This window comes from Zalophus californianus, chromosome 11 (genome assembly GCF_009762305.2).
Source record: "Zalophus californianus isolate mZalCal1 chromosome 11, mZalCal1.pri.v2, whole genome shotgun sequence".
In the NCBI taxonomy this organism is placed as follows: domain Eukaryota; kingdom Metazoa; phylum Chordata; class Mammalia; order Carnivora; family Otariidae; genus Zalophus; species Zalophus californianus.
This window is the reverse complement of record NC_045605.1, coordinates 63,454,645-63,478,076: the sequence shown is the minus strand read 5'-3', so window position 1 is coordinate 63,478,076 and position 23,432 is coordinate 63,454,645. Positions and strand designations below refer to the sequence as shown.

Sequence of the window (23,432 nt, the reverse complement as noted above, 5' to 3'; positions counted from 1 at the left end):
CCATCCCAAAATGGCTGGCCGAAGGTATGCGGGCCTCCTAACCATGCGGTCCCGCACTAAGGAAAAATGCCTGAGGGTCTTAGAGAAAGTTCTTACAGCCCTGCCAGTGAAACAACGCTAAAAAAATCGCCAGAATTGGAGCTGAGGTTAATCATGCAAGCTTACTATAGATTATTTTCACTCTGAAAAATCAGAAATGTTTAAGTCTACATTTAAAAACTTGCTAGCAAATTAGAACGCTCTTGTGGAATATATAAGCTTTCTTTGGCTCACTTTTTAATGGCTCTGAATGGCTCTGCCTTCTCTTGCCTCCAAAAGCTACCACTCACTGACCATTTACTTTTGTAATACCAATGCCTCGATCCCGAGAGAGCAGGTACTTAAGTCCATACGCCCTCACATCTCTCTGCATGGCACCTGGAGAATACCTCTGGGGATGCCCCTTGAAGCGCAAGTGGATCTGGAAAGGCCCCGTGTCTTGTACCCGAGCCAACTTGGAAAGCCTAGAACGCAGGCGTGGCCGGGTGGGGAAAGGGAGTGTGCATCCGTGGGTTCCCTTTCTTGGGGAGGAGGGTAGGTCTGCCAAAAACAGGATGCTTTAGGGAAACGCACTTCTCTCGTCACTGGGATGCAGCCTGTGCTGTTTCCGAGGACTGACACGTGAGTTGCGCACATCTTACTCACTATCTGCACTGGTAGATGGCAATCTCAGAGGGGTTAAATATAAGAGAGTTAAACTTTACTTTTCACTGTCCGGTTAGATTTAAAATGTCACAATCCAATCCTGACGAAGGACCCCAGAAGCCTGATCTTGGCTGAGTAACTCAGACTTCAGGAGATAGTTATTGGAGATACGTTTTGTGGAAATTGTCTGATGGGAACAGAGATCAGAGGATACGGAAAGGGGTTTTCCTAAACACAGGAGTACCGTTTCACCTGGGCAGGCCTGAGGGAGCCACGCTTTCCCAGAATAGGGCGGCCTAAGGAAAGGGGGCAGAGCTACTACCTGGAGAGTGTCTACCAGGGCAGACAGGGCAGGCCAGGAAAAGTTTAGCTTCTTTCCATGCTTTTTCATTCAGGTGTGATGAGAGACTCCTGCAAAAGTTCCCATTGTGGTTCCCCTGGCACACACCCCCTGCCACCCCCTTTAGTTAACACCCTTCAGCAAAGTTTGGCGCCTTGTCTTAGGACACATAATGGCAATGTGGCCTGCTCAGGTGGCAGGGGACAATGTCCTTTCTCACTTTTACTGGAGGAGGTCGACCCATGAGTGGCAGAGTGCTGATGCTTGGGTTAGATGGGTAGTAGCGATGTAATCCTCGTAAGAACTTTAATACTTCTTTTGATTCCTCACTTCACAAATGAGTAAACTGAGGCACAGAGGGGTGACAGAACTTGGTTTAAGGCTCGCCGCTAGGAAGTGGTTGAGTGGACATTCCAACTCAGGTTTATGATTCCAGAATCTGTTGCAGACTGGTTCCAGAATGGTTGCACCAGAGCTTCTCAATCCAGTGTGCCGAGTTACTGCTGAGAATGAATCACACACGGGCAGAGCTGCTGAGGTTCCAGGGAGGCCAGAGGGCCCACCACCCACAGTGGCTTTTAGGGAGCCTTTTGCCTTTACCTCAGTGTGCCTGTAAAGCATGAGCAACATCTGCTGGTGCCAAGCGGGAAAGGGGGAGAAGCTCTGCCTTCCGTCTCGGGTGCATCCCTGGCCAAGATCTCACAGTTCTCTGTCAATAGACTAGAGGGAGCCTTACCATTTCTGACCCTTGGGGTCTCTGGTCCTGGAGAGCCTCGGCCCTGCAGTTGCCCGGAGCCCACCTCGTCGAAATTCTGCCATCCCCGGGGCATCAGTGTTAAAGTTCCCGGACTGAGTTCTTCGGATCCTGTGTGGAGAGGAGCCCGTGGGGACTGTCAGGGGGCAGCTGGGAGCACGCAGGCAGGGCACCACCCCCGACGCAGGGCCGCACCAGCTGGACGCCGGACTCTCCGTGGCACTGCTGCCCAGGGCCTCCCAAAGGTCAAGGATCATGGCCTGTGACAGCACCCCAGACCCAAGCCTCAATTCTCATTCTGCCTCTTGGATTTAGGGCATGCCCTGGGGGGGTCCAAGTGAGGAGTGATGCGGGGTAGGAGGCCCGTTTCTGCCGCATTTCACAGACTGGATCAGTGGGGCCAGCAAGTCTTTCTTCAGACACAGACTGACCCCTGGGAAGGAAGAAGTTGGTCTCAGTCATGTGTCTCTTCCAAAGTACATGTGGTGTAAGCTGCAGAGAATATGCTCGGGGTTTGTGGGAGGGCGTGATGCCTGGAATGAAGGGCAGGTAGGCAACTGCTACAAAGAGAACTCAAATTCTTCCCCCTAACAGCCATTCTGTTTCTAGTGCTGTTCCAACATCTAATTAAACAGGGGACTATGTGGTTCTTTGGCCGTTCAAGAAGAATACTAATTCTAAGCAATGTAATTATGATCACCACCACCAACTTACTTTCCCCAGAACTTCCTGATGCCTTTGGGGCTCCGTTTACCATCTGGCGTCAGGGGAGACTGGGGGCTTGAGTCAGTGCCCGATGACGTGGATGAGAGGTCGTTGGCCACGACAGTGTCGTCCCAACCACTTTCCGTGTCTCCTGAGATGGAAAGAATGGAATGGTGTGTGAAGGTCAGGAAGGAACATGACCTTCAAAACCTCATCCCCAGGCCAGGGCCATCTTTCAGTGGAGGTGGGGAAGAGTATGCTCTGCCTACAGAGCAGAACGTTACACCTCTACCAGCAGGGGGCTCAGGCACACTCCAGACTCTCTCTGAGGACTGGACAGGTTAAGGTTCCAAATCAGGGTGAGCTAATGTCTTCAAGTGCTAGAGGTTCAGGGGTCCAAGTACTGGCGGGTAACCCCAACAAGGAGATTCCTCCTTCCCCCAAGGGAGATGCATCCCTGCACCAGGGATGCAGGCAGGAGGGGGACATGGCTGCCAGTTCCGGAAGGGGAGGGTGTCAGGGAAGGGACACAAGGGCATCTCACCCTCCACCTCACCTGAAAGGGTACAGTACCTAATACGGGGGCACTGACACTCCGGCAACGATCTCCAGCCAACCAAGAAGCAGAGAAGCCACATGAAGAAGCAAGAGAGGCCAAAGTCCAGCCCAACAGAGTTATAGGGAAGCAAAGAAATAAACAAAAGAGTCATCGAGCAAGAGAGAAAAACTCAAACAGAAAGAAAAATAATCCCATGAGAAAAGGGGGTGGGGAATGGTGACTGAACTTGGCCCACAGGGTCAGTGCGGTAAGAGGAGGCCTCACGTGAGGAGACCAAATACTCCCGGCGCCTCTTCCTGGCAGGCCGAGGCATCCATTCACACAGGGAGAGGGAGGGAGAGCAGCAGGGGCTGATATACCGGGCCACATGCAGCTCCTGTGTGGGTGCCAGGGCTCCCTTAGACCAGACGAGAATGGTCTGAAGCTGTTGCAAGTCCGGAGTTTCAGTGTTACTAGGACAGACTCATTCAAGAGCTTATCTGGAGTTCTGCAGCCAGAGGCAGTGCTGGCCAAGGGCAGAAGCCAAACCACGGGCTGGCTCAGCGAACCATCAGATATGAGGAGGAGGGTAGGGAGAGCTCTGCAGGGACCAGAATGTTCCCTCCTAAGCTCCACAGATCTGCTGTTGTTGTTGAGGCAAGATGGCCCACTCTGCATGAAAAGCAGCAAAGACCTCCACGGTTCCAGGCCCTAAGCACCAAAAGGGTACCTGTGAATGGACATCCTTGCCCACTCCAGTTTCCTGAGGAAACACTCTCCCTGGGAAGAGTGCATAATATCATCCTACTGGTAACAGGGAGGCTGCAAGAGGAAGGCAGAGCCAGGAGAGAGACGATCAGGCTGACAGAGGAGGAGGGAGGGAGGGATGGGAAGGCTGCAGTCAGGGGTCTAAGAGGGAAGGAACAGAGGAATGATGGGAAAGACACAAAGGGCCAAAACAGGAGGACTAGGAGGGCAAATGGGGGTGGGGACGTGACTGCAGAGAGGGCTGGCTCCCAGCCTGGGTCTCTGGCGCTCTACAGGGCTTACCAAAGGAAGCAATGAACCCGGACAGGGAGCCATGCTCTCTGCCAGTGAGGCCACCCAGAGGGACGGCCTGTCCCATCCACCCACCCCCACCATCCTCCAACGGTGGGCCGCCACCCGCAGGGCCTGGACACTCACTCAGCCTCGGCAGGCTGCTCCCTGTGGGCTCCAGTTGGGGGGCAGCGGGAGTCGACTTGGCAGCCGCTCCATTGGGCGTAGCTCCTGAAAGCTTCCCAGGGAACGTGGGGTATTTGTGCTCCACCAGGAAAGGGCTGTCCTATTAGAAGGGGAGAGAGAGAGACCTGCTGAATCAACTCATCGGACTCAGACTCAAACCCAGTTAGGAAACCTTTGGATGCAGGGACAACTCAGCTTTCCAAGAGCCATTTTTCACTCAGGCCAACTCAGAGACCTTGCAAAGATCATTTAGCCCAGGAAAAGGGACCAGAGTTCTGAGAAACTTGCCCAAGGGCCACACAAGGAGACAGGGACAGAGTCAGGCCCAAATCCAGGGCTGACTGCAACTGACCCTAAACAGGAAGTGGAAGTGTCTGGCAAAGGGGGGCTTTGCCATTTGGCCAGATGCTCGGACGCGTGACGAATTAACAGGCATGAATGACCCTTTGAGCACTTTGAATAACAAACCCAAATTCTAGTAAAGGGTATACCTGTTGCTTTATTATATATATTTATGATATCATGTATAAGTTATATGTATATATTATGATAACAGTTATTTTGAAAAACACCAGGTTAAGACAAAGCGAGAAGGGATGCACACACTCGGAAGATGATGAGAGAAAACAGACCGGGGGCAACACACCAACCATTCCCTTGGGAGCTGAGGATCATAGTCTGCACGAGGTTCAGCCCCAGTGCAACGGGCCTGTGCACACACCCTAGCCACAGAGAGGGTACCCAAAAAACAAGATAATGTAAAGGGAAAAGAACTGCACTTAGTTGGTCAGGATGGACATAATGCAGCCAGAGAAAAACAAATACCATAGGGTTTCGCTCACATGTGGAATTTAAGAAATAAAGCAGATGAACAAAGTGAGAAAGATACAAAACAAAAACCAGACTCTTCACTATAGAGAACAAATGGATGGTCACCAGAGGGGAGGTGGCGGTGCGGGGGGGGGGGTGAGTGAAACAGGTGAAGGGGATTAAGAGTACAGTTATCATGTTGAGCACTGAGTAACATACAGAATTACTGAGTCACTATACTGTACACCTGAAACTAATATAACACTGTATGTTAACTATACTGGAATTTTTAAGAAAAAGGATATAATGGCCCCTAAACCCACAAACCTAAGGGAAACCCAGTGGAATGCATTTGAGTAAGAAGAGAAAATGAAGCAACATTACCAAGGAAATCGACTGTGGACTACTTGATTGGGCCCAGAAGAAAAGTAATATGGAAGTTCTGATTTCAAAACGGACAAGACAGAAAAGTAATGGAGAGTTTAATGATGGAGACATCTCTTGAAGTTTCGTTTAGTTAAAAGCCGTGTCCAACGAATTTCTGAATTCAGTGTGCTTATAAAATACAAGTCCTAGAAATTGTTTGAAATCCAATTCCTTCACTGAACGTGGACTACTAACCCCTATAAACAAGCTCAGAAAGGAGAGATGTGAAAAAAAGATTAAACTTCCAAGGAAGTCTAAAGAACTGGCTGGTGCAGCAGAAATAATCAGAACCTTAAGATAGGGAGACCGCATGATTTTTAAATTCATGATGACCCACGAGGTAGAGATTGGACCTGGTCAGACCAACAGTTTACAAATGCTAGTCCCTGTACCAGTTGCTCCAATCACCTGGGACACTGGCACAGACCAAGTTCCCGGGCTGTACCTGGTCCCATGAATCTGCCCCTCTGGGAGTGCACCCCAAGTGTGGGTATTTTTAAAGAGCATTTCAGATTACTCTGATGCACAGTCAGACCTGGAACCACTGTGGCTGTGGGGAAGGCAGTGTTCAAAAGGCTTGGGGAACTGTGACTCCAGGTTCCCCATGACATAGGAAATAGGAGGGCGGGGAAGGGCCCTCAAAACCAGGTTTCTGGCTGCATCGTCACACATGCGCGCCCACCCCCCACCCCTCAAGACAGGGCAGGGACGACCGAGGCCGCCAACATGGGCTGCACCCTGGGTGCTCACTGCGGAGTTGAGGGAAAGAGGCCAGAACCCAACCCAGGACAGGCGGCCCAGGCCTGTGAGAAAGACCACAAAAGGACTCAAGGGCGACAGAAAGGGCTCTCAGCTCTGTTCAGCCAAGAAGGACAGGTGGGAAGGAAGGACTCACTGCTGGAGAGGGTCAAGGTCAGGACAGGACCCAGAAGGAACAGAAGAATAAGGCTGGTTGCGGGGGAATAGGGAAATCCCCACTGCCTTACGCTGGAATGGGAAGGCAGCGCACCAGAGCGGCAAGAACACGGGCTTTGTGTCAGAGGGACACAGGCAAAGCGCTTTCCCTTTATAGCCTCCCACAGCCTGTTCTATTGTTTCTCAATGGGGAACAATTCCTGCCTCGGGCTGAGCACACCAGGACAGCACGTGAGCAGAGGCACAAGAAGTATCCCCATGCGCAGGGCCTGGAGTGACAGCAGTAAGTCCAGGAGCAGTCCCTAGGTCAGACCCCATCTAGAACACCGTGCTCAAGTGTGGTCCAGAGCACAAGCTGGAGAAACCAGTGCTGACCCTAAGGAGAATGAATGGGAACTTTAAAGGCCTGTGATCCGCACACAGAAGAGGATGTTCGACTCAGAGAAGGCCTGAGGAACTTCGATTCTGGAGCAGTCAGGAGCAGGGGAGACTGGTTCATTCCAGGGGCTCCAGAGGGACAGCCGGGCTCAGCGGGCGCACACTCTAGGGAAGCCCAGAAGACATACCCACTAGAGCTGGGAAAGATGTGATGAGCTCCCAGTCACAGAAAGCAAGGGCCAGACACCAACGCTGGGGGATGCCACAGAGATTCCTGCCCCGGTGGCTGAGTGCGCCCCTGTGTTTGGCCATGACACATGAGCGCAGAAAGGATAAGAGCTGTCCCGCTCCTCTGGCCGGGTGTGGAAAGCCTAACCCCCCCCTCCCAGCCATCAGATCGACAATGCCTTGTTAAGGATGAGTTTTTCAAGAAATCGCATCACACAATGACATGAAGTCACACCACACAGCGGGGTGCACAGAAGCAGAAAACGGGAGAGGAGGCTTTGTCTTTCCTCCTGTGCTCTTTTCCCTTTAATTCACATACTTCCAAAAGCTGTAACCTGCTCCGGGAAAACTCCAGCAGACATGCAACCACAAATGCACGATAGGGGCACGCAGTTACTGTACCTTGGCTTCTACCCCTGGGAGCTGGTTCCCATTGACACACTGTACAGCGGCAAGGATTTCAATTGCGTGGAGAAAGAGACACCCGTGTTAGTTGCAAACTACAACTCAGGACCACCTGCCTGCTTCCAGCTGCAAGGCTCATTCCCTCCCTCCCCATCTTTCTGACAGGTAATCACCACCCATGGAGGAAACACAGGTCACTGTCCACCCCATGGACAGATGTTCTGGGCAGCTGCCAGCAATCTGACCGGGGAGAGCAAGAGGCACAGGACCACAGGGGCAGAGCCACTGAAGGGGCCCCGTGGCTCCTACCAGCTCCAGTCTTCATGGGTTTCCTTTGTAATTACCGACGCTGGTACCCTGCTCAGACCAAGGGACGGCATGCGGCAGGGCTCCATAAAGGTGCTCTATCAGGGAAGGAGCCCTGGTCTCCAGTGACCTTGCTCAAGAACCTGCAACCTCCCCCTCCAGCACCAGGGACACCCACCTGGTCAAGGGCTACCCTCAAATAAGGGGCCACAAAGCCCTCCTCACATCTCTCTAGACTCTTAAAAAAAGCTTCCTCTCCAATCTCCTAAATTTATCCCATAACTCACTCCTGGGCTCATCACTTTATCCCATTACTTCCTCACTCAAAAGCCCTGCAATGCTCCCAGAGTGGCTCTGGGGATACAGAGCCAGGACTCAAGACCTTCTAGGGTTTGATCTGACTCGTGGCTCTGAACTTACATCCTCATGCTCCCCACCATTTCCCAAAACCTGCCTGTGCTCACCTCTACATCTTCTCCATCAGTTCCAGGCAGCATGCCCTGCCCTGCCCTGCCTCTGAGGCCTCGGGCCACACCTGACTGGTTTTCTCAAAAATTTCATGTAATTCCTGCCTCCCTGTCAGCGTCAGAAAGGCCTCTACAAGGTGGGACCTGTGTGTCCCAGGACTGCCGGGTACGTAACTCAGGAGTCTTTATGGAGAGACTGAGGGGCTGACCTTGTCCACAGGTTCACTTCTCAAGTCTTCTAGGCTACACGAGAGTTTTTTCTGAGCTCTGGAAAAAACACAAAAGAAAGGGAACAATGAAACAGTTACTAGACAAGGAGCTCATTCATGGAGAGGACATACCAAGTATTTTACCAGTAGTCTGTTAAGTGGGTTTAGCGACAAGGTCAGGAAAAAGCCACCCTCTCATCACAACCACTACATAGGAGACTGGCCCACCTCCAGGGATAGTCTGGTCAATGTGTTGCTGAGGGCATGAGAGCATCATCTAAATCCAAATCAAAAGGCCTCGGCATTCCTTGAAAATCTAGAATACACTCAATTCTATTACATCAATGGAAGCTAACTGGTCTGTAGTCTCAAAAGAAAAGACTCTGCCTTGTCCATTTATTTAATACGTAGTCCAGGGAGGAAGGAGCTGTCCCACACTAGAGTGAAGATAAGTATTTCAGCCAGCCACAGCTCCGGAGCACCCTGCTAGAATCTTCCAACCCTTTGCCCTAGCTCTGTATGCCCCGACTACTCTGCTCAGAGGAATTTGCTTTTTCAGGTTATTTTGCAGAGAAGGGCATCAACTGTATAGAGAAGAGGCTGTGCCACCAGTGGTCACAAGGGTTACCTTGTGACAAGTCTCCTTGGCAGTTATGTTTCTCAGTTTATATGAATAAAGCAGAATCTCTTAGTACATTGGTCTCCTGTGAGTCTGGTCAGTGTGAGTTAATCAGTGTTGACTTCCTCCTGAGTGAACTCCTAAACTAAATTTCTTATTGTGCAAAACTGACTGCCAATTGCTGTCTTTGACACTGACATTTTTCTCTAGGGCTAAAGGCTGAGGGAAACAACGGCTCTCTAGAAAGTTGGGTCCTGAGCACCGTATGTTCTGGAGCCTCAGCACCATTCTGGAGAAGCTTCCATCATACTTACGGCCAATTTCCCCAGACACCGTCCCTGAAAGACAGTCTGCTCTTGGCATGGGAGCCTCTGTATCTCCACTACATGGGGCACAACTTGGAAGTGTGTTCTAAATTGCTGACATAGGGAGCTAGAAATAGGTTCATTTTAGAGGGAACCAGACAGGGGGCAGCCAGGTGACCTCACAGGCCAGCCCATTATGAGCTCATTGCCATGTGAAGCTTCCCCAAAGCAACTGGATCAACCTCTCTGTAGGAGAAATGGCTCTCCCTGGGGAGATGGGACTGTCACTGTCACAGGGCTCTAGGACTCCTGAGAGCAGGAAGGACTTTCAAGAGGGGGCTGATGAAAATGAGACCTATGTCATGGGATGCTCCCAGCCCCTAGGAGCCCCCTGGAGGGCACAGATGACCTGCAGCCACCTCCCCTTTGAGGATCCAACCCCTGGCCAGGTCTTTTCTAAGTGACAATGGCCCAGACCCTTAGCCCATGGGAAGGGAAGCCCCTGTGTGGCCAGGGGAGGCAGGCACAGTTCGTGACTGCTCCACGGCCTAGGCCACACTGTGGCCACTGCCAGGGCCTGGAGGGCTGCTCAATGGAAGGGGAGATGTGCCCAGGACATGTGGCTGTGCTCACCATGCATGGCCAGTCCCTGCCATGCAGGAGCCCCAAGGATGGGCTGAGGGAACAGCAGCTCTGGGGACAGGATCAGGACCCCTACCTGGTTTCCAGTGATTTCTGCGGTAGTGGAGGTGGCCCCATGGTGGGAGAGCTACATCTTGGAGGCATCTGCACCAGAAACAGACGTCACTGTAGGCGACAGTTACTGTCTGAAGACCACCTACCATCCTTTCTCCTTCTCTGGACAACTCCCCTTGAGGAGTTCTACTTCCTTCCCTAGGTTCAGCCACGATGGCTCTGTCAATACAGGTCCTTGCTCTTTCCGGATGCCCAGGAGAAAGGAGTATTGGAAACGTGGGCCAACCTGCCCCTCCACCCCAGACCTACATCGGTATCTCTGCAGTAGAGTCCTGACACTGAACCCCTGGAGACCCTGCTGCTCCTGCCCTTTCTGAGCTGGTTTCTTCAGCTTTTCCTTTCATGCAGGAAGCCATCAAGCACCCCTCTCAAAAACGTGCCTTCTTGGTGTAGGTTAGCCAGAGTCGATTTCTGGTGCTTACAACAAGAAGCACTAGAATTGATACATTCACTTAACAAACATGAGCAACCTCCATGGCCTGCCAGGCCCCATGCTGGGTTTGGGTAAGTGCTCCCCACAGCAGACAGGCAGACAATTAGGATAAAAGATCAGAGTGGAGATTCTTACGGTACTCATACCTATAAGGCAATATAGGGATGGAGAGGAGGGAGGGATGCTTCAGAAAGGGGCTTCAGAGGGGAGAACACTTGAGAAATGAGAATGGGCTTAGTGAGAAGACAAAAAGGGAAGAGCATTACAGGTGGACCATGAGCTAATGGTGGCATCTACGGAGGACACAGTTTGATGTTTTCAGTATTGTACTAAGTGCAAAGATGACCTTTTCTCTAGAGCCTAGTAAATACCTTTTTGATCTACTGTCGGGAAAACCCCGGCATTATAATACAGTTGTTAAAGGCCTGGGCTTTTTGGTCAGGGTCCAATTCCAGGTTCTGCCATCTAGCTGCTGTGTGACCTAGAGCAGATTAATTACCCTCTCTGAACCTCAGCTTCACAATAAAATAAGAATCCCACAAGGGTGTCATGGGGAGAAATGAGGTGAGAGCCATGGACAGTGTTCATCACAGTGACCACACAGAGGTACTGAGCGTCAATCATTGCTTCCATAATATTGTCAGCAATCTGTAATGTTTGTCTGACTTGATAACTGGGACACTTGGTGACATTTTTGCTCCTCCCTTAATTAAAAGAGTTGAGCTAGACCCCTAAGATCCTCTTCAGTTCGGCCATTCCAGAGTTTCATGAACCTTTTATATCCTGGGCCAAAGCCCCTTTTCCCCTTGAGATCTGGATCTATGAGTTTATTTGCTTATTTGTATCTAGTCTAAATGCAGAGAGATTTGTGTAAGAGAAAGAAAATCTGTCTGCTGGTAATAGGGGCTGGAGGGGGTATCTGAAATAGGAACGGATCCCAGCAATAGTTGAATTTATACCCCTCAACAAGCAAGACACATTCATCCATTCGACAAATATCTGCATTCTCCTGTGCGTCGGGCACTGTTACAGACACTGGAGAAATGGGGAAATAAAATGAAACCACCTTTGGTCTCTGCTTATACCCCAGAGAGGAAAGACAGAAAGAAACAAGGAACTGGATTGATTAATTCCTACCCTTGCAAGTCCAGTATCCATGATGCTGCCCCTCCCAGTCAGAACACAGGCCAGTGCCTGGATCCGTTTCCACCCTCAATGTTCTCCCCAAGGCCTTGGGGGTCACTCCATCCATTTATTGTCTCACCTGTCAAGATTTATACCTGACAGGTACATGATTAGATCCTCCCCCAAGCTCAATGTAAGCTCCTAGGGCCTGCCGAAACCCCACAGCATGGATGAAACATAGCACCTCTGGTTTAAGTAATTCTTCAGGGCCTTTATTCGCAGGGTTCCACTTTCTGAAACTTCCCTCAAGTTCTTCTTCATTGATTGAGAGAGTTCTTTCGGAAGGCCCTGGAAGCATTAACGCAGAAGGGGGGGATCACTACCGCGGAGTAATTACGCAAAATTCTAAGTCTTTCTCCTTCATTAAGGGAGCCTAAGGAATATATAAAGGTACATTAAGAGTGTGACTCGTAAGATTCTTCAGGGCATCTGAAGAAGGGCTCTCATGACCATGAAGATCATCTCAAGGGCAAAGTTCATGTGTGGAACAGCGAGAAGGCAACCCCTAGTATTCCACCCCAACCTTCTCATTCCTTGGCCACAGCAATCAGGCTCTTCTTACTTGACCCCAAATACCAAAGGAAGAGGGAGAACAGGGCAGTGATATGTGTGTAGGGCCAGCAGAAGCTCGGCCAGAATGAGGTCTCTGAATACCCTCAGAGCATGCCCCTCCTGCGAAGCAGCTGCTTTCCCAGACTGTGATGGGAGCCCAGGTCAATGGCATGAAGGATAAGGCAGGCAGCCTGGCATACGGCCTGCTGTGCTCATACGAACACTAACACTGTGTGCATGGTGGGTTCAGCCCAGGCTGCCAATATGAAACACAGACAGCTCTCCCTGCCCTGTGCCTTCCTGAGGAACCCCAGCACCCAGGGACTCAGGCAAGGCTCCCTGAGTCCCTGAGAATCTGCTGGGGGAGCTTTTAGATTCTTCAGGAAGTGGACAAGCTCTAATCCCCCAGGAGGGTACCAAACTGATTTTTGGTGGAGGTTTGACTGCACTCACTGCCCCTAAGGGGTATCCTGGGAATCCAAGGATGGTGATTCCCAAGGGCTCGCACTGATGGCTTTATTTTCTTGATGATCTGCTTAGTCCCTGGGAGCTCAGAACTATCACTAGACATAGTTTCTAGAAATCAACAGCTGCCAATTTCCCACTGTCCAGGACAGTCTAACCAGCTCCATTCTCCAGCAGAGGATCTTCTCCAAATGAAGATGAAGAGCCGTCTGGTGAAATGCCCCTGGGTTTAATGCAGTCGACGAAATACCTCTGGGAGAAAACGGCAGAACCCTCCTTGCCCTCACCTTGAGTTGCCATCATCATCTCCTTCACCCGTCGGTACTGGTTTAGCAGCCCTGTGAGCTCCTGTATCCGACGGTCCTGTCACAGTGTGAGAACAGACTATACGTGAACACCACTGCTGGCTCTTCCGAGGATTTCATGTGGGGCCCACACTATGTTCTGGGCACACTGAGAAGAGATGCTACATGGAACCTAAGAAACACATTTCTGGATCAGGAAGCTCACTATCTCCCTACCCTTCTGAGGTAGCCTTAGAAATCTGTCTCCCGGTTCAACTATTGTCCTCTGGAGCTACACACAAAGAAAGATTAAAATAAAGCTGGCGTGTTTATCCAGGACCCTCACCTGTTCCTGGGGAGTCTGAGATTCCTTTTGAGACAGACAGAATTCCCAGAGGAGACCATTTCTTTCAGCCAAGGTCTGGGGGCTTGGGAGGCCACACGGATTTTGGCATTAGACAGCCTGGGGGTAAACCCTGGCTCCAATACCTACTGTTACCTGACCTTGGACAAAACTCAAGTACTCTGAATCTCAGTCTCATCTATAAGATGCAGGGCTGTGGTCCTCAGAGCTGATGCTTGTCCCAGGTAGGTGCTCTCTAGTTAAAGAGGAGGCTACTCTAGGATTATGCAGGAATCAGACGTGAAGGACAGAAGGCAGGAGGTTAAGCACATCACATGCTGCCTTGTGTCTCTGTGTTGAGTCTACCACCAGACTGTGCACATAGGAGACTGGTGCACTGTTGTCACGTTTTGCCAGGAGTCTAAACAGCAGTTATGATGTTGGCAATAACCACGGTGGTATTTTTTTTTCCCACACCAGCATGAACAGGTACGACTTTAATCTGCCTCTAGGAGATTTCACTTAGGCAAAGTTCCCAGGCATCAAGGCCAAAAACAGGTGGCTGAGGTTCAGTCTCTAAGAGGCAGAAGCCATTCTCCTGACATAGCCCTGGGTCAGTGGCCTGTTGGGCATGGCCCTGCCCAGAATATCAGAGACCAGTAGGGACCGAACAGCCGGAGATGTCAGCAGAGGAAGAAGAAGGCTGCCCTTACCTTATCCTCATTGGCAACAAGCAAAGTTTCCATCCCCATTTTCAGATGTTGAATTTCTTGGTCTAAAAGAATTTAGGTATAGGAAGAATTATGTAAACACAGATAGCCATCCCCACATGCTAAGCTGCTGACACTTTCCTTGTGAATAAATCGCACATGGGCTCTTTTACTTCTTTAAGAGCCTGTGATGATGTCTGGCAATCGTCAGTCTCATTAAACATTTGTTGGACTGCTAAACGAATGGATGAGCTTAGTATTTTATCTTCTCTTTATAGACATTAGTGGGGAAAATCAAAATACCATTTACTCAAAGGTGACACAGAAGAACCCCCAAATCTTTCAAAATCAACATCTCTGAAGAATACAGACATTTATCAGTGATTACTTGAGTGGGCACGCACCTGGGCTGCCAACTAGTTTTGGAGAAATACAGTCCCATGGATTGTGGCAAAGTCGAATTTAAAATAATAAAAAAAAAAAGTCTACAGCTGAATGAAGATGAGAAAAGAATGATTATGTAAAAGAGCTGGGTACTTGGCTTAATTTAAAAGGGTACAGTCAGAACTGACTAACAAATGTTTAGACACATCTATAAATATATTAAAACAAACTCTACAGTTAAGGAAAACTATCCTATTTCATAAACGTATAGAATTTCCCTGTGGGCCAAGGTACCTGTGTCCATCTGTGGTGGACAACCCATGGCCTGCTCTCTCTCTGGGCCAAAGAGGGACTCTTCCCCAACTGGTCTGCAGGGCCAAAGGCCAGTGCCTAAAGGAGCTGGAGGTCATTCTAAATATTTAGGCCTAGGGATTGTCACATAACTGGAGTTTCAAAACAAGGACCTATCCCCATTCCTAAACTGATTACTGCAAGCAAAGCGCAGGAGACAAAGGAACCAAACTACAGGCATCCCACTTACAACAAGAATAGGAAGAGTAAATTTAGAGACTTTGTGTAAATAGGCAAAGAGATTCATTTTCAGAGTGCCTGCTCACTATCTTAGGCTCTTGGCAGCTCAAGATCAGCTCTACAGCTCTCCCATTTGTGGGAGGAGGGTGGTAAGCTCCATGTGAAGACTGGCAAACCTCAGTGCTTTGGGCAGAGCCCAACTTGAGCAGCAAACGATCAAAGGACCAGCTCCAAGAGTTATCTGATGATGGACTAGAAGGCTGGACTGTAGAGAAGCATAGGGTGGCAGGGGAAGGCTGCCTGGCCTAGAATCAGGGCACAGAAAGCGTTCTGTGCAGGTTAAGCATCACAGAGAGGCTAGGATGTCTCAGGGGGCCCCAGCCTCCACCTTGAGCCTTGGCAGGTAGGGGACATGCTCAGAGGCTTCGGAAGACACTAAGGAAGGCTGGGGGAGGGATGAACATATGGGCCACTAATTTCCTTCTCTAGCCCGAGTCATTCCTTCAGGGCTGCATGGCTTCCCTACCCCAGCCAGGGACCTAAGCGAAGCAGCGCTAAGGCTGACAGGGGAGGAGAAGTCGGAAGGTATGCGATCATTTTGTACACCAGGTGAAGAGCTGTAGATATTAAACAGGTGTGAATGAGAGGATTTGAGGATTCATCCTTCCCTTTTTAATCAGCAGACTTGAACTTATCAAGGTCCATTCACCATCCTTTCATTTACTCAGTATTTCTTAGGAGCCTACCATGGCTGAATGCTGTGCGAAGCTCTGTGGGATCTGGTCTTAAAGAGAATACACACAGGCCTGGCCCCACAGTGAGGACAACAGTCTACACCAAGAGACCTCCCCCAGTGCAGCCCTGATACATGTTAAGTGCTCGGACGGAAATAAGAAGAATGCCGAGTTAGAGAAAAACAGGACTGGGGCAGGAGGGGCACCTCGTTGAGGCAGGGTGGCCAGAATAGGTCTTTCTGAGGGGTAACAATGAAGTTGAGATCTAAAGGATGAAAAATAATTGCTTTGTTCCTGTGACCTCAGGGCCTTGTATGAGTATCAGGCGGACATCCACTAAGTGAGTGAATCACTAAAGCCTCCCCCATGGGGATGACACAAAACAAGTCCTTCCAGTCAAGTGAAAGAAGAGCTCCAGAGGTAGCTGCACAGAGCTTAGTGATCAGACTACACGCGAGAGGTTCACGGCAATGAGTCTACAACAGAGCTGTGCTTTATAGGCCCGTTCAAGCTCACGCATGCGCACACACACCCATGTGCATCTGTTCACTAGGACATGTTTGCACACACACAGGACACATGCACACATCAGCATGCCTACCCACACAGGCATACACATACGCACTCATGGACACACATGCCCGGGGCCCAGGGGCAAGCACATCCTATCATGGCCTAGCCGGTTACCTTTCTCTGCATGGTCACTGTGGAGGGCTGCAGTCCGGGAGAGCTGGCTGTGCAGACGCTCAATTTCTGCATCCTTCAGGGCCACCTGCTCTTGCAGCTGGGCGACCTCAGCCTGAAAGAGCAACAGAGGGGTCCCCGGGAGCTCAGAGGGACTACCAGACTGTGATGGAGTACCTCAAGTCGTTCACAGCCCAGGACCAATGGGTCCTGGAACCTGCGGGTAAGTCAGGAGCAGAGGTGTCAGGGGCACGCAGTGGGAGGTGCTTACTGCCCTCCCCACAACAGGGAGCTCTGCCCAAGGAACTCATTCTTCCTGGTCAATCTGGCCCTGACCACAGCTCGGGCTGGTCACCTGCATCCTCCTACCTGACCAGGCTCTTTCTCTTCCCTGCCCTCTGAGGCCCAGTCACCCCGGAGGCCTGACAAGCTGGGATGGTGTGCAATGGGAGGGCTGCTGATGGGTATTCTCTTTCTGGCTGTGGTCTTCCTTCTCCCGAGACATTCATGCAAGAGCATGTATGTACACCACTGTGACAAGTGCACACATCTTTCATTTTCCCAGCCCATACAGGAAGGATAGGGGAAATCAAACCACTACTGGTAGACAAAGAGTAAGCCAAGAGTTCCTCCTGCAAGTACTCTCCCACCCGTCATGCATAGGCACGGCCCCTGCCCAGCCTCCAGGCACCTGCGCACGCTCACCCTCATGTCCACACATACAAGCATTTAGGTGTGCTGAGCAGATACACTGTTGCAAATAAAGCATGTAAGTACAGCCACAAACCCGCATACATGCATTCATACACAGACGTACATGGACCGTTGTACTGGGTGGTTCCCACATCTCTACTAAGCAGAGCAGGTTAAATTTCACACATGACAGTAGGTGTGATTGTCCACGCCTTCCCATACTCATGAGAAGATCAGAACTGTGTTGGTCCCATCCCACCGGGCACAACGGCTTTGGAGCCAAACTTGGATTCTCTCATTTCCTGGTTGAGTGACCTTAGGCAAGTTAACCTTTCTGAGTCTTGCCTCATCTATGAAACAGGGAAAATAGCATCTACCTCATAGGGCTGTGGTGAGGATTAAGTAAGATAATGGTCACGGACAACTTAGCCTAATGCTTGGTAGACAGTAAGTACTCAATAAAAGAGATACTGTGGCTCCTCTCATCGTATTCCTTTCCTTGTGGATAACCAGCTAGTTCTCGGAGTATCCAACCAAAGTAAGGGGGTAAGGACTAACTCCGGAGCCTGTCAACACACAGCGGGGCCCTGTCCTCCGGCCATCCCTTCCTGTGGGGGGAGCCCAGCCACATCCCCCCTCATGCCTCAAGGTTACGCAGTGGGCCATCCTTCCCCACACAGGCCGGAGTTAACTTTGAACAATTTCAAGTAACCAGACGAGCCCCGAGCCTGTTGAGCCTGTTGGTGGCCCCTCTGCCCAACAGGCCTTGTGTTCGGTTTCAGGACACTCTGACGGAGCGCCCACTCTGCCCCTGTGCTCGCTGATTTCTTACATCAAACCTCACTCACTCCTCACAGGAAACCATGGGAGGAAGCAATATCCCTGCATGTTGCTTCTGGGGAGGAACCAGGACCAGTGCCCAGGATGCAAACCCCACCTGCTCCGAAGCCGGCTGCTACCCACCGCGGCCTGCATGCTTCAGAGTTACTAGCACACGTGGGGGCCACTATTAGGGGGCGGGGGCTCCCTGAGCCCACCTCAGGGTCCCTGAATAAACCTTCCCCGATATCCCCCAAACGGGAAAGAGATGACCATGTAAAGAACAAGGAGGTAGGATCTCCTTACTCCAAAGTGTCCTATGGAGCGCTGCCCCTCTGCTCGGTGGTACCGACCCACAGAGGCCAGGGAGCCAAGCCCCGCTACATCACACGGCTTGCTGAGACCCACAGCCATGCGGCAGCTTTCCACAGCTCACCGAGGGCCTCGCTGCCCATGGCTGACCACTAACGGGGTCAGTGGCTTCTGAAAACCTCAGCCTCGAGACCTGCAGTCCAAACTCCTCTCATTCCTACAAGGACCATACTGTTCTTAGAAGACAGTTTCCTAATCCCTCTTGTACCTCCCACAACCATTTTCCTCTTTCTTTGCAGTCAGAGTGAGAGCTGGTCTCTGTTAGGAATCTGGATGCCCAGTGCTTGTCTGCGGGACCCAGGGTGGATGTCAGTGATGTGGGCCCATGGAGGCAGAGCCCAGCACCTGGCACAAGGAGGTCTCTTTTCTCTGAGGCCTGCCTCTGGGGGAGGTCATCACTTAAAACATTACAGATTAAGTGCCTGGGCCCAACCTCCCATGTGTCAATTTCCACAGAACGGGCCAGAAATGACAGATGTCCCCATAGCTGGGGAGTCTAGGCCACAACAGCCCACAGGCTCTCTACCTGACTACGAGGGCAAAGGATGCTCCTGCCACAGCCGCTGAGGCTGCAGCTGTGTGGCAAGAGATCCGAGGCAAAGGCATGCAAACTGGCACCAGGCAGAGGGGCGCCCCAGGTCTCTGCAAATACTCCGCCTCGTTAAGCCCAGGGAGCACGCCCTGCTGCTGCTGCACTGGAAAATGAATGGCCTGCAAGGGCTGACAAGCTTTACACAGATAACTGAAGAGAACTTTCAAGAACAGTACAGGTTTTTACCATAGGGAATCAGGATTTTATAGGGAAAAGAGCATGGTTTTTGGAATGACACAGATCCAGACTAGAACCTCATCTTGGCCATTCTGAGCCTCGGTTTTCTTACCACTAAAATGAGGATAGTAAACTCACAGACCTCACTAGCTTATTTTATGGCTCAAACAAGAAAAAGCAGGTAAAGTCTTGATGTGTTCCGGCACACGGGAGGTGCCCCACACCTGGGAGTTACTAAATAACCTGTCGTATCTCAAAGGTCTATATGTCAAGGCAAAGAGCTTTGGCGATCTAAGAAGAGTTATTTGGTTTCCTAACGGGTGGTGTGTACAACTTCGGAGGCTTCCCGGAGACAGGACTCGCTTGAGTGGAACCCTGTGACAGAAGGTTCTGAGCTCTTTGAGAAAACCACTGCTCCTGGAACAGTAACGGAAGCACTGTACATACGAGGATACCCTTAGATAAAAACAGAGCTGTAGATAAGCGGGTTTGTATTGCCTAGGGTTGGTGCTGACTTGGTAAGATCTTGGGAAAGTTACTCAGCTGCTCTGTGCCTCAGCTTCCTCATCCGTACAGTGGTGAAGAAAATCATTCTGTACAACAGGTTATGCAGACATCAGTATCATGTTCAGAATTTTAATAGCATGCCATAAAGAGAAATTCCTAGAAGGAAATACTACAAATGGTAGCTCCTGGGGGGGGGGGGGGGGAAGAAGTGATCTTTATTCATTTTTTATGGCTTAAAAATCCCCTATAATGAGTACTGTTTTTATGGTCATTAAAAGTTAACTTACAGAAAAAAAAATTGCAAACTAGAAGTGAAGAAAATTCTTAAGGATTTTTTAAAACTCTAGTAAGAAGTAAACATGAAAATCTGGTAACACCTCTGGGTGGCGCTGCAGAGACCTTAGTGAAATACTAGATGTGCATTCAGAGGCTCCCTCGCCCAAGAATGCTTCTCCAGGGCTGTTTCTTCCCCCCACCCCCCAGGGCAGCCGGGCTCCCCAGTTCAATAGAAACATGACTTCGTTAAAACAATAAAGTATATTTATATATATATAAAATACGCATTCAAGGCTAAAAATAAAGCATGTCTATTTTAAAAACATTATTTAAAAACAGTGTTAAGGGGACTGCTACATTTAAAATGAGGCAGCCAGTATAACATTGGCGTTCATCTGCCTTAAGACTTCTCACTTGCTCACAGCCCCTTCCTGGTCGCACATCAGCCTAAGGGTGCTATGGAGCACAGCAAGAGGAAGGAGACTCAGCTACTCCAGCAGGGGCCTCTCAGGGGCCCTAATCTCAGGGGCCTCTCCCTATGAAAAGAGCCTTCTGGATCAAAGCTGTCTGTGTGTGCACAGGAGGGTCAATCTGCGTGCTTCCAGCTCAGGCTACAGCAAACCCCGAGCGTGAACACAGACCTTCCCCAGTGGACCTAATCTCAGGGGCCTCTCCCTATGAAAAGAGCCTTCTGGATCAAAGCTGTCTGTGTGTGCACAGGAGGGTCAATCTGCGTGCTTCCAGCTCAGGCTACAGCAAACCCCGAGCGTGAACACAGACCTTCCCCAGTGGACCTCAGCGACTCTCAGAAAGCATCAGAACCACCTCGTACCTTAGTGGCCTTCAGCTTCCACTCATACTGATTCCGTTCATTCTCCAACTCTTCCACCTTGATTTTGAGGTGCTTGAGCTCTTGCAGTAACTCCTAGAGGGATGAGGGAGAAAAACAGAATTCTGATGGTGACAGAGCATGACAGTCCCTGGACCTACAACCCTGGTTAGGTTCATGCAGAGGATGCCACGGGCAGGAGCACCTGCGTCATGCTCCGCACTGCCGCTCGAATCTTGAACCATGGTCCTGTTTCAGGAAAAGCTGTTTGGGCCATTAGAAAACAGAAGCCAGGGAGTTTCAGGCACAGGAAGAGAAAACGTTCTTATTTTTAGAACCTGCTCTGCCTGCCCCTTTCTGACATCCATGTCCTCTGCGGGGTGCACCCAGATCATGCACAAGTGTGTGGGGGCCAGGACAGGTAGGATGTGTGAGCGAGAGCAACAGATGCAAAAATGAGGCAGCTTCGCACAAAGTAGCAGGAAGCAGGCTAGGTGGGAGCATCTCTCTGTGCTGGACGGTCGAGGAACCTGGAAGAGGGGCGTGTGACCCTGGAAGGCTCCAGAGAGGAAGGGATAACCAGCAGGGCAGAAAACACTAAGAGGCCAAATGCCAAATATAGAGCCAGTCTGAGCGTTCCAGGGCAGGGGAGTGGGTCCACTTGAAGAAAGGAGGGAGGGAGAAGGCATCCCAGCAGAGGGCAGACGCAGGAGGCGGAAAGGGAGACGGGCTGTTGGACTGGGGCAGAGGACGGGTGGCATGCAGTGGGAGGTGAGGCCAGAGAGATAAGGTGAGGCCCTACTGGAAAGGCTCTGGATGAGGTTATAAGGAGCTTGGATGCCATTCTTGGCCAGTAGGGAGCCACTGAAGGTTGCTGAATGAGGAAGAGATCGTTGAACAACTTGCCCATGGTGAATCAGGTCTGTTTCTTCTGACTACAGGGCCCTTGCTCTCTAAACTACCCCTTTAGCAAAGATGACACTGCTAAGCACCCTTGTCCCAAACCAAGGCTCCTTTAACGGACAACCGGTCCTGCTGACTGGTTCCTATCAGAAAAGTTAGCCTGAAAGCGATCACTTCCAGACTTTCTAAAGTCCAGATTCCCAGAGACTCCCTACTTAACACCTGCACGCAGGCATCTCACAACAGTCGTGGCCCAGATGGGACACTTAATTCCCCCTTGTAGACATTCCTGTGCCACTAAATGGCATCTCCATACACCTACCCGCCTGTGCCAGAAACCTGGCGCCCATTCTTGGCACCTTGCTCTCCCTCACTGATTAATGCATCCCCAAGCCTTGCTAATTCTACCTCCAGGGAAAGGAATCTCTCCTTTCTCCCCAACTCTGACCTAGCAGTTCTTGTCCACAGCCCGGGCAGTCTCTCCAGGGCCTGCTCCTCTGTCATCTTGTCCTTCTTGGAGCCCCTAACCCCCATACCACCCAGGGGAACAATACGATGAAAGCACATCTCTGATCCTGGCATTCTCCCCTGCTCCTCAAAACTCGTAAGCTCTTGCCAGCACTGCCCAGCTTGGCCCAGCACCCTGCCTGCCCTTGATATTACCCTCCCCCCGGTGAGGCACCAGCCACGCTGGCTACTTTTTAGTTCCGCTTTCGACGTGGGCTTTCATGCACACGGCTCCCTCTTGTCTGGAGCTGTCTGCTGGGTTAATTCCTCCCGATCCTTCAGGCCTCTACACTTCATCAGGCCCCCGGCTACACTCCCACGGGGCACCCTGGAACTCTCCTACATCATTTGCAATCAGACATTTACTGGTAGGCTTGCTAAGGGCTAGTTCTCCCCCGATGCTGTGAACTCCTTAAGGAGTTGGCTAACTCCAAGTCTGTGTTGCTCCTTTCTGGCACACAGTAGGTACGCATTACTTCCTGATGAACGAACATGTGAAATTCAGTTCAGCATTTAACTGGCCTGGAGCTGAGACCATCCGCCTAAAAGTTACACTGCTTACCCTTGAATTTTGTAGGGTAATTCATCAAGATTTTCTCACAGCTAAGGAAAACATTTGTTGATGCCCTTTTAAAAAAATGTCTTCCAAGCTAAAATCATTGCACCCATGACCTGCAGCATTAGACTTTAAGGCCTGGTGGGACTTGCAGCTGATCCAGGATGGTTTGGGGAGAACATTTCTGGCCCTGCCTGAGAGGCCGCCTCCAGGGGACACAGAGCACGATGCAGCCAGGCTCTGTGTTGACCTCTTTTGGCACACTCTTTCTAGGTTGTCTGCTGCCGATCAGCGGCTATAAACACTGGTGCAAATTTTAGCCTCTTTTAGACATCTTTCTGGGGTGACCCACTCAACATAGGGCAGGCCCAGAACCTTCTCAGCACTTCCCTATCCAAATGCACACTTATATCTGGACTCTCATTTTTTTTCCCTCTTATCATTTTATTTAATGTAGAAGGAAATCTCCCCCCAACCTCAAACCCCCTGCCCCCAAGCTCCTCCCCTAATGTCTGAGTCTGGGTAGAGTTTCCACATGTTCCACAGTTGAGTATGGATCGTGGTTAACTTCCCACAGAACCGAGGCAGACCGTCTGCAGTACTCATGGCTACTGTGACCTTGACCTTCCCTCAGGCTTTCAAGTCCTCTTCAACAGCAGGCCTTGGGGGCACAGGTGATCTCCATGCAGCTTCCATCACCAGGCCCAGCCAGGGTACATGGGACCCAGTCTCACCAGTGTGAGGGGCCAAGTTCAGGACCTCATTCAGATACACCCCAGAGGGCCCAGAGGTTGTGAAATCCCTCTAATGTGATTAAGTGGGAAATT

General features: G+C 50.7%; 1 protein-coding gene across 9 annotated transcripts in view; it reads right to left on the bottom strand.

The window, feature by feature from the left end:
* Positions 1 to 23,432, bottom strand: part of PPFIBP2 (PPFIA binding protein 2) — a 147,794-nt gene that overhangs the window by 15,691 nt on the left and 108,671 nt on the right. For 8 of the 9 annotated variants that reach the window (XM_027578984.2, XM_027578986.2, XM_027578988.2 and 5 more), the window contains 12 exons: positions 20,643 to 20,735; positions 16,378 to 16,489; positions 14,045 to 14,106; positions 12,992 to 13,067; positions 11,872 to 11,975; positions 10,032 to 10,099; positions 8,390 to 8,447; positions 7,405 to 7,443; positions 4,207 to 4,345; positions 3,057 to 3,089; positions 2,493 to 2,634; positions 1,761 to 1,889 (listed from right to left, as the gene is read on the bottom strand). In XM_027578984.2, the coding sequence (XP_027434785.1) occupies positions 1,761 to 1,889; positions 2,493 to 2,634; positions 3,057 to 3,089; positions 4,207 to 4,345; positions 7,405 to 7,443; positions 8,390 to 8,447; positions 10,032 to 10,099; positions 11,872 to 11,975; positions 12,992 to 13,067; positions 14,045 to 14,106; positions 16,378 to 16,489; positions 20,643 to 20,735 (1,055 nt within the window). The remainder of the gene's footprint in view (positions 1 to 1,760; positions 1,890 to 2,492; positions 2,635 to 3,056; positions 3,090 to 4,206; positions 4,346 to 7,404; positions 7,444 to 8,389; positions 8,448 to 10,031; positions 10,100 to 11,871; positions 11,976 to 12,991; positions 13,068 to 14,044; positions 14,107 to 16,377; positions 16,490 to 20,642; positions 20,736 to 23,432) is intronic. The other variant, XM_027578985.2, reaches the window with a different exon arrangement.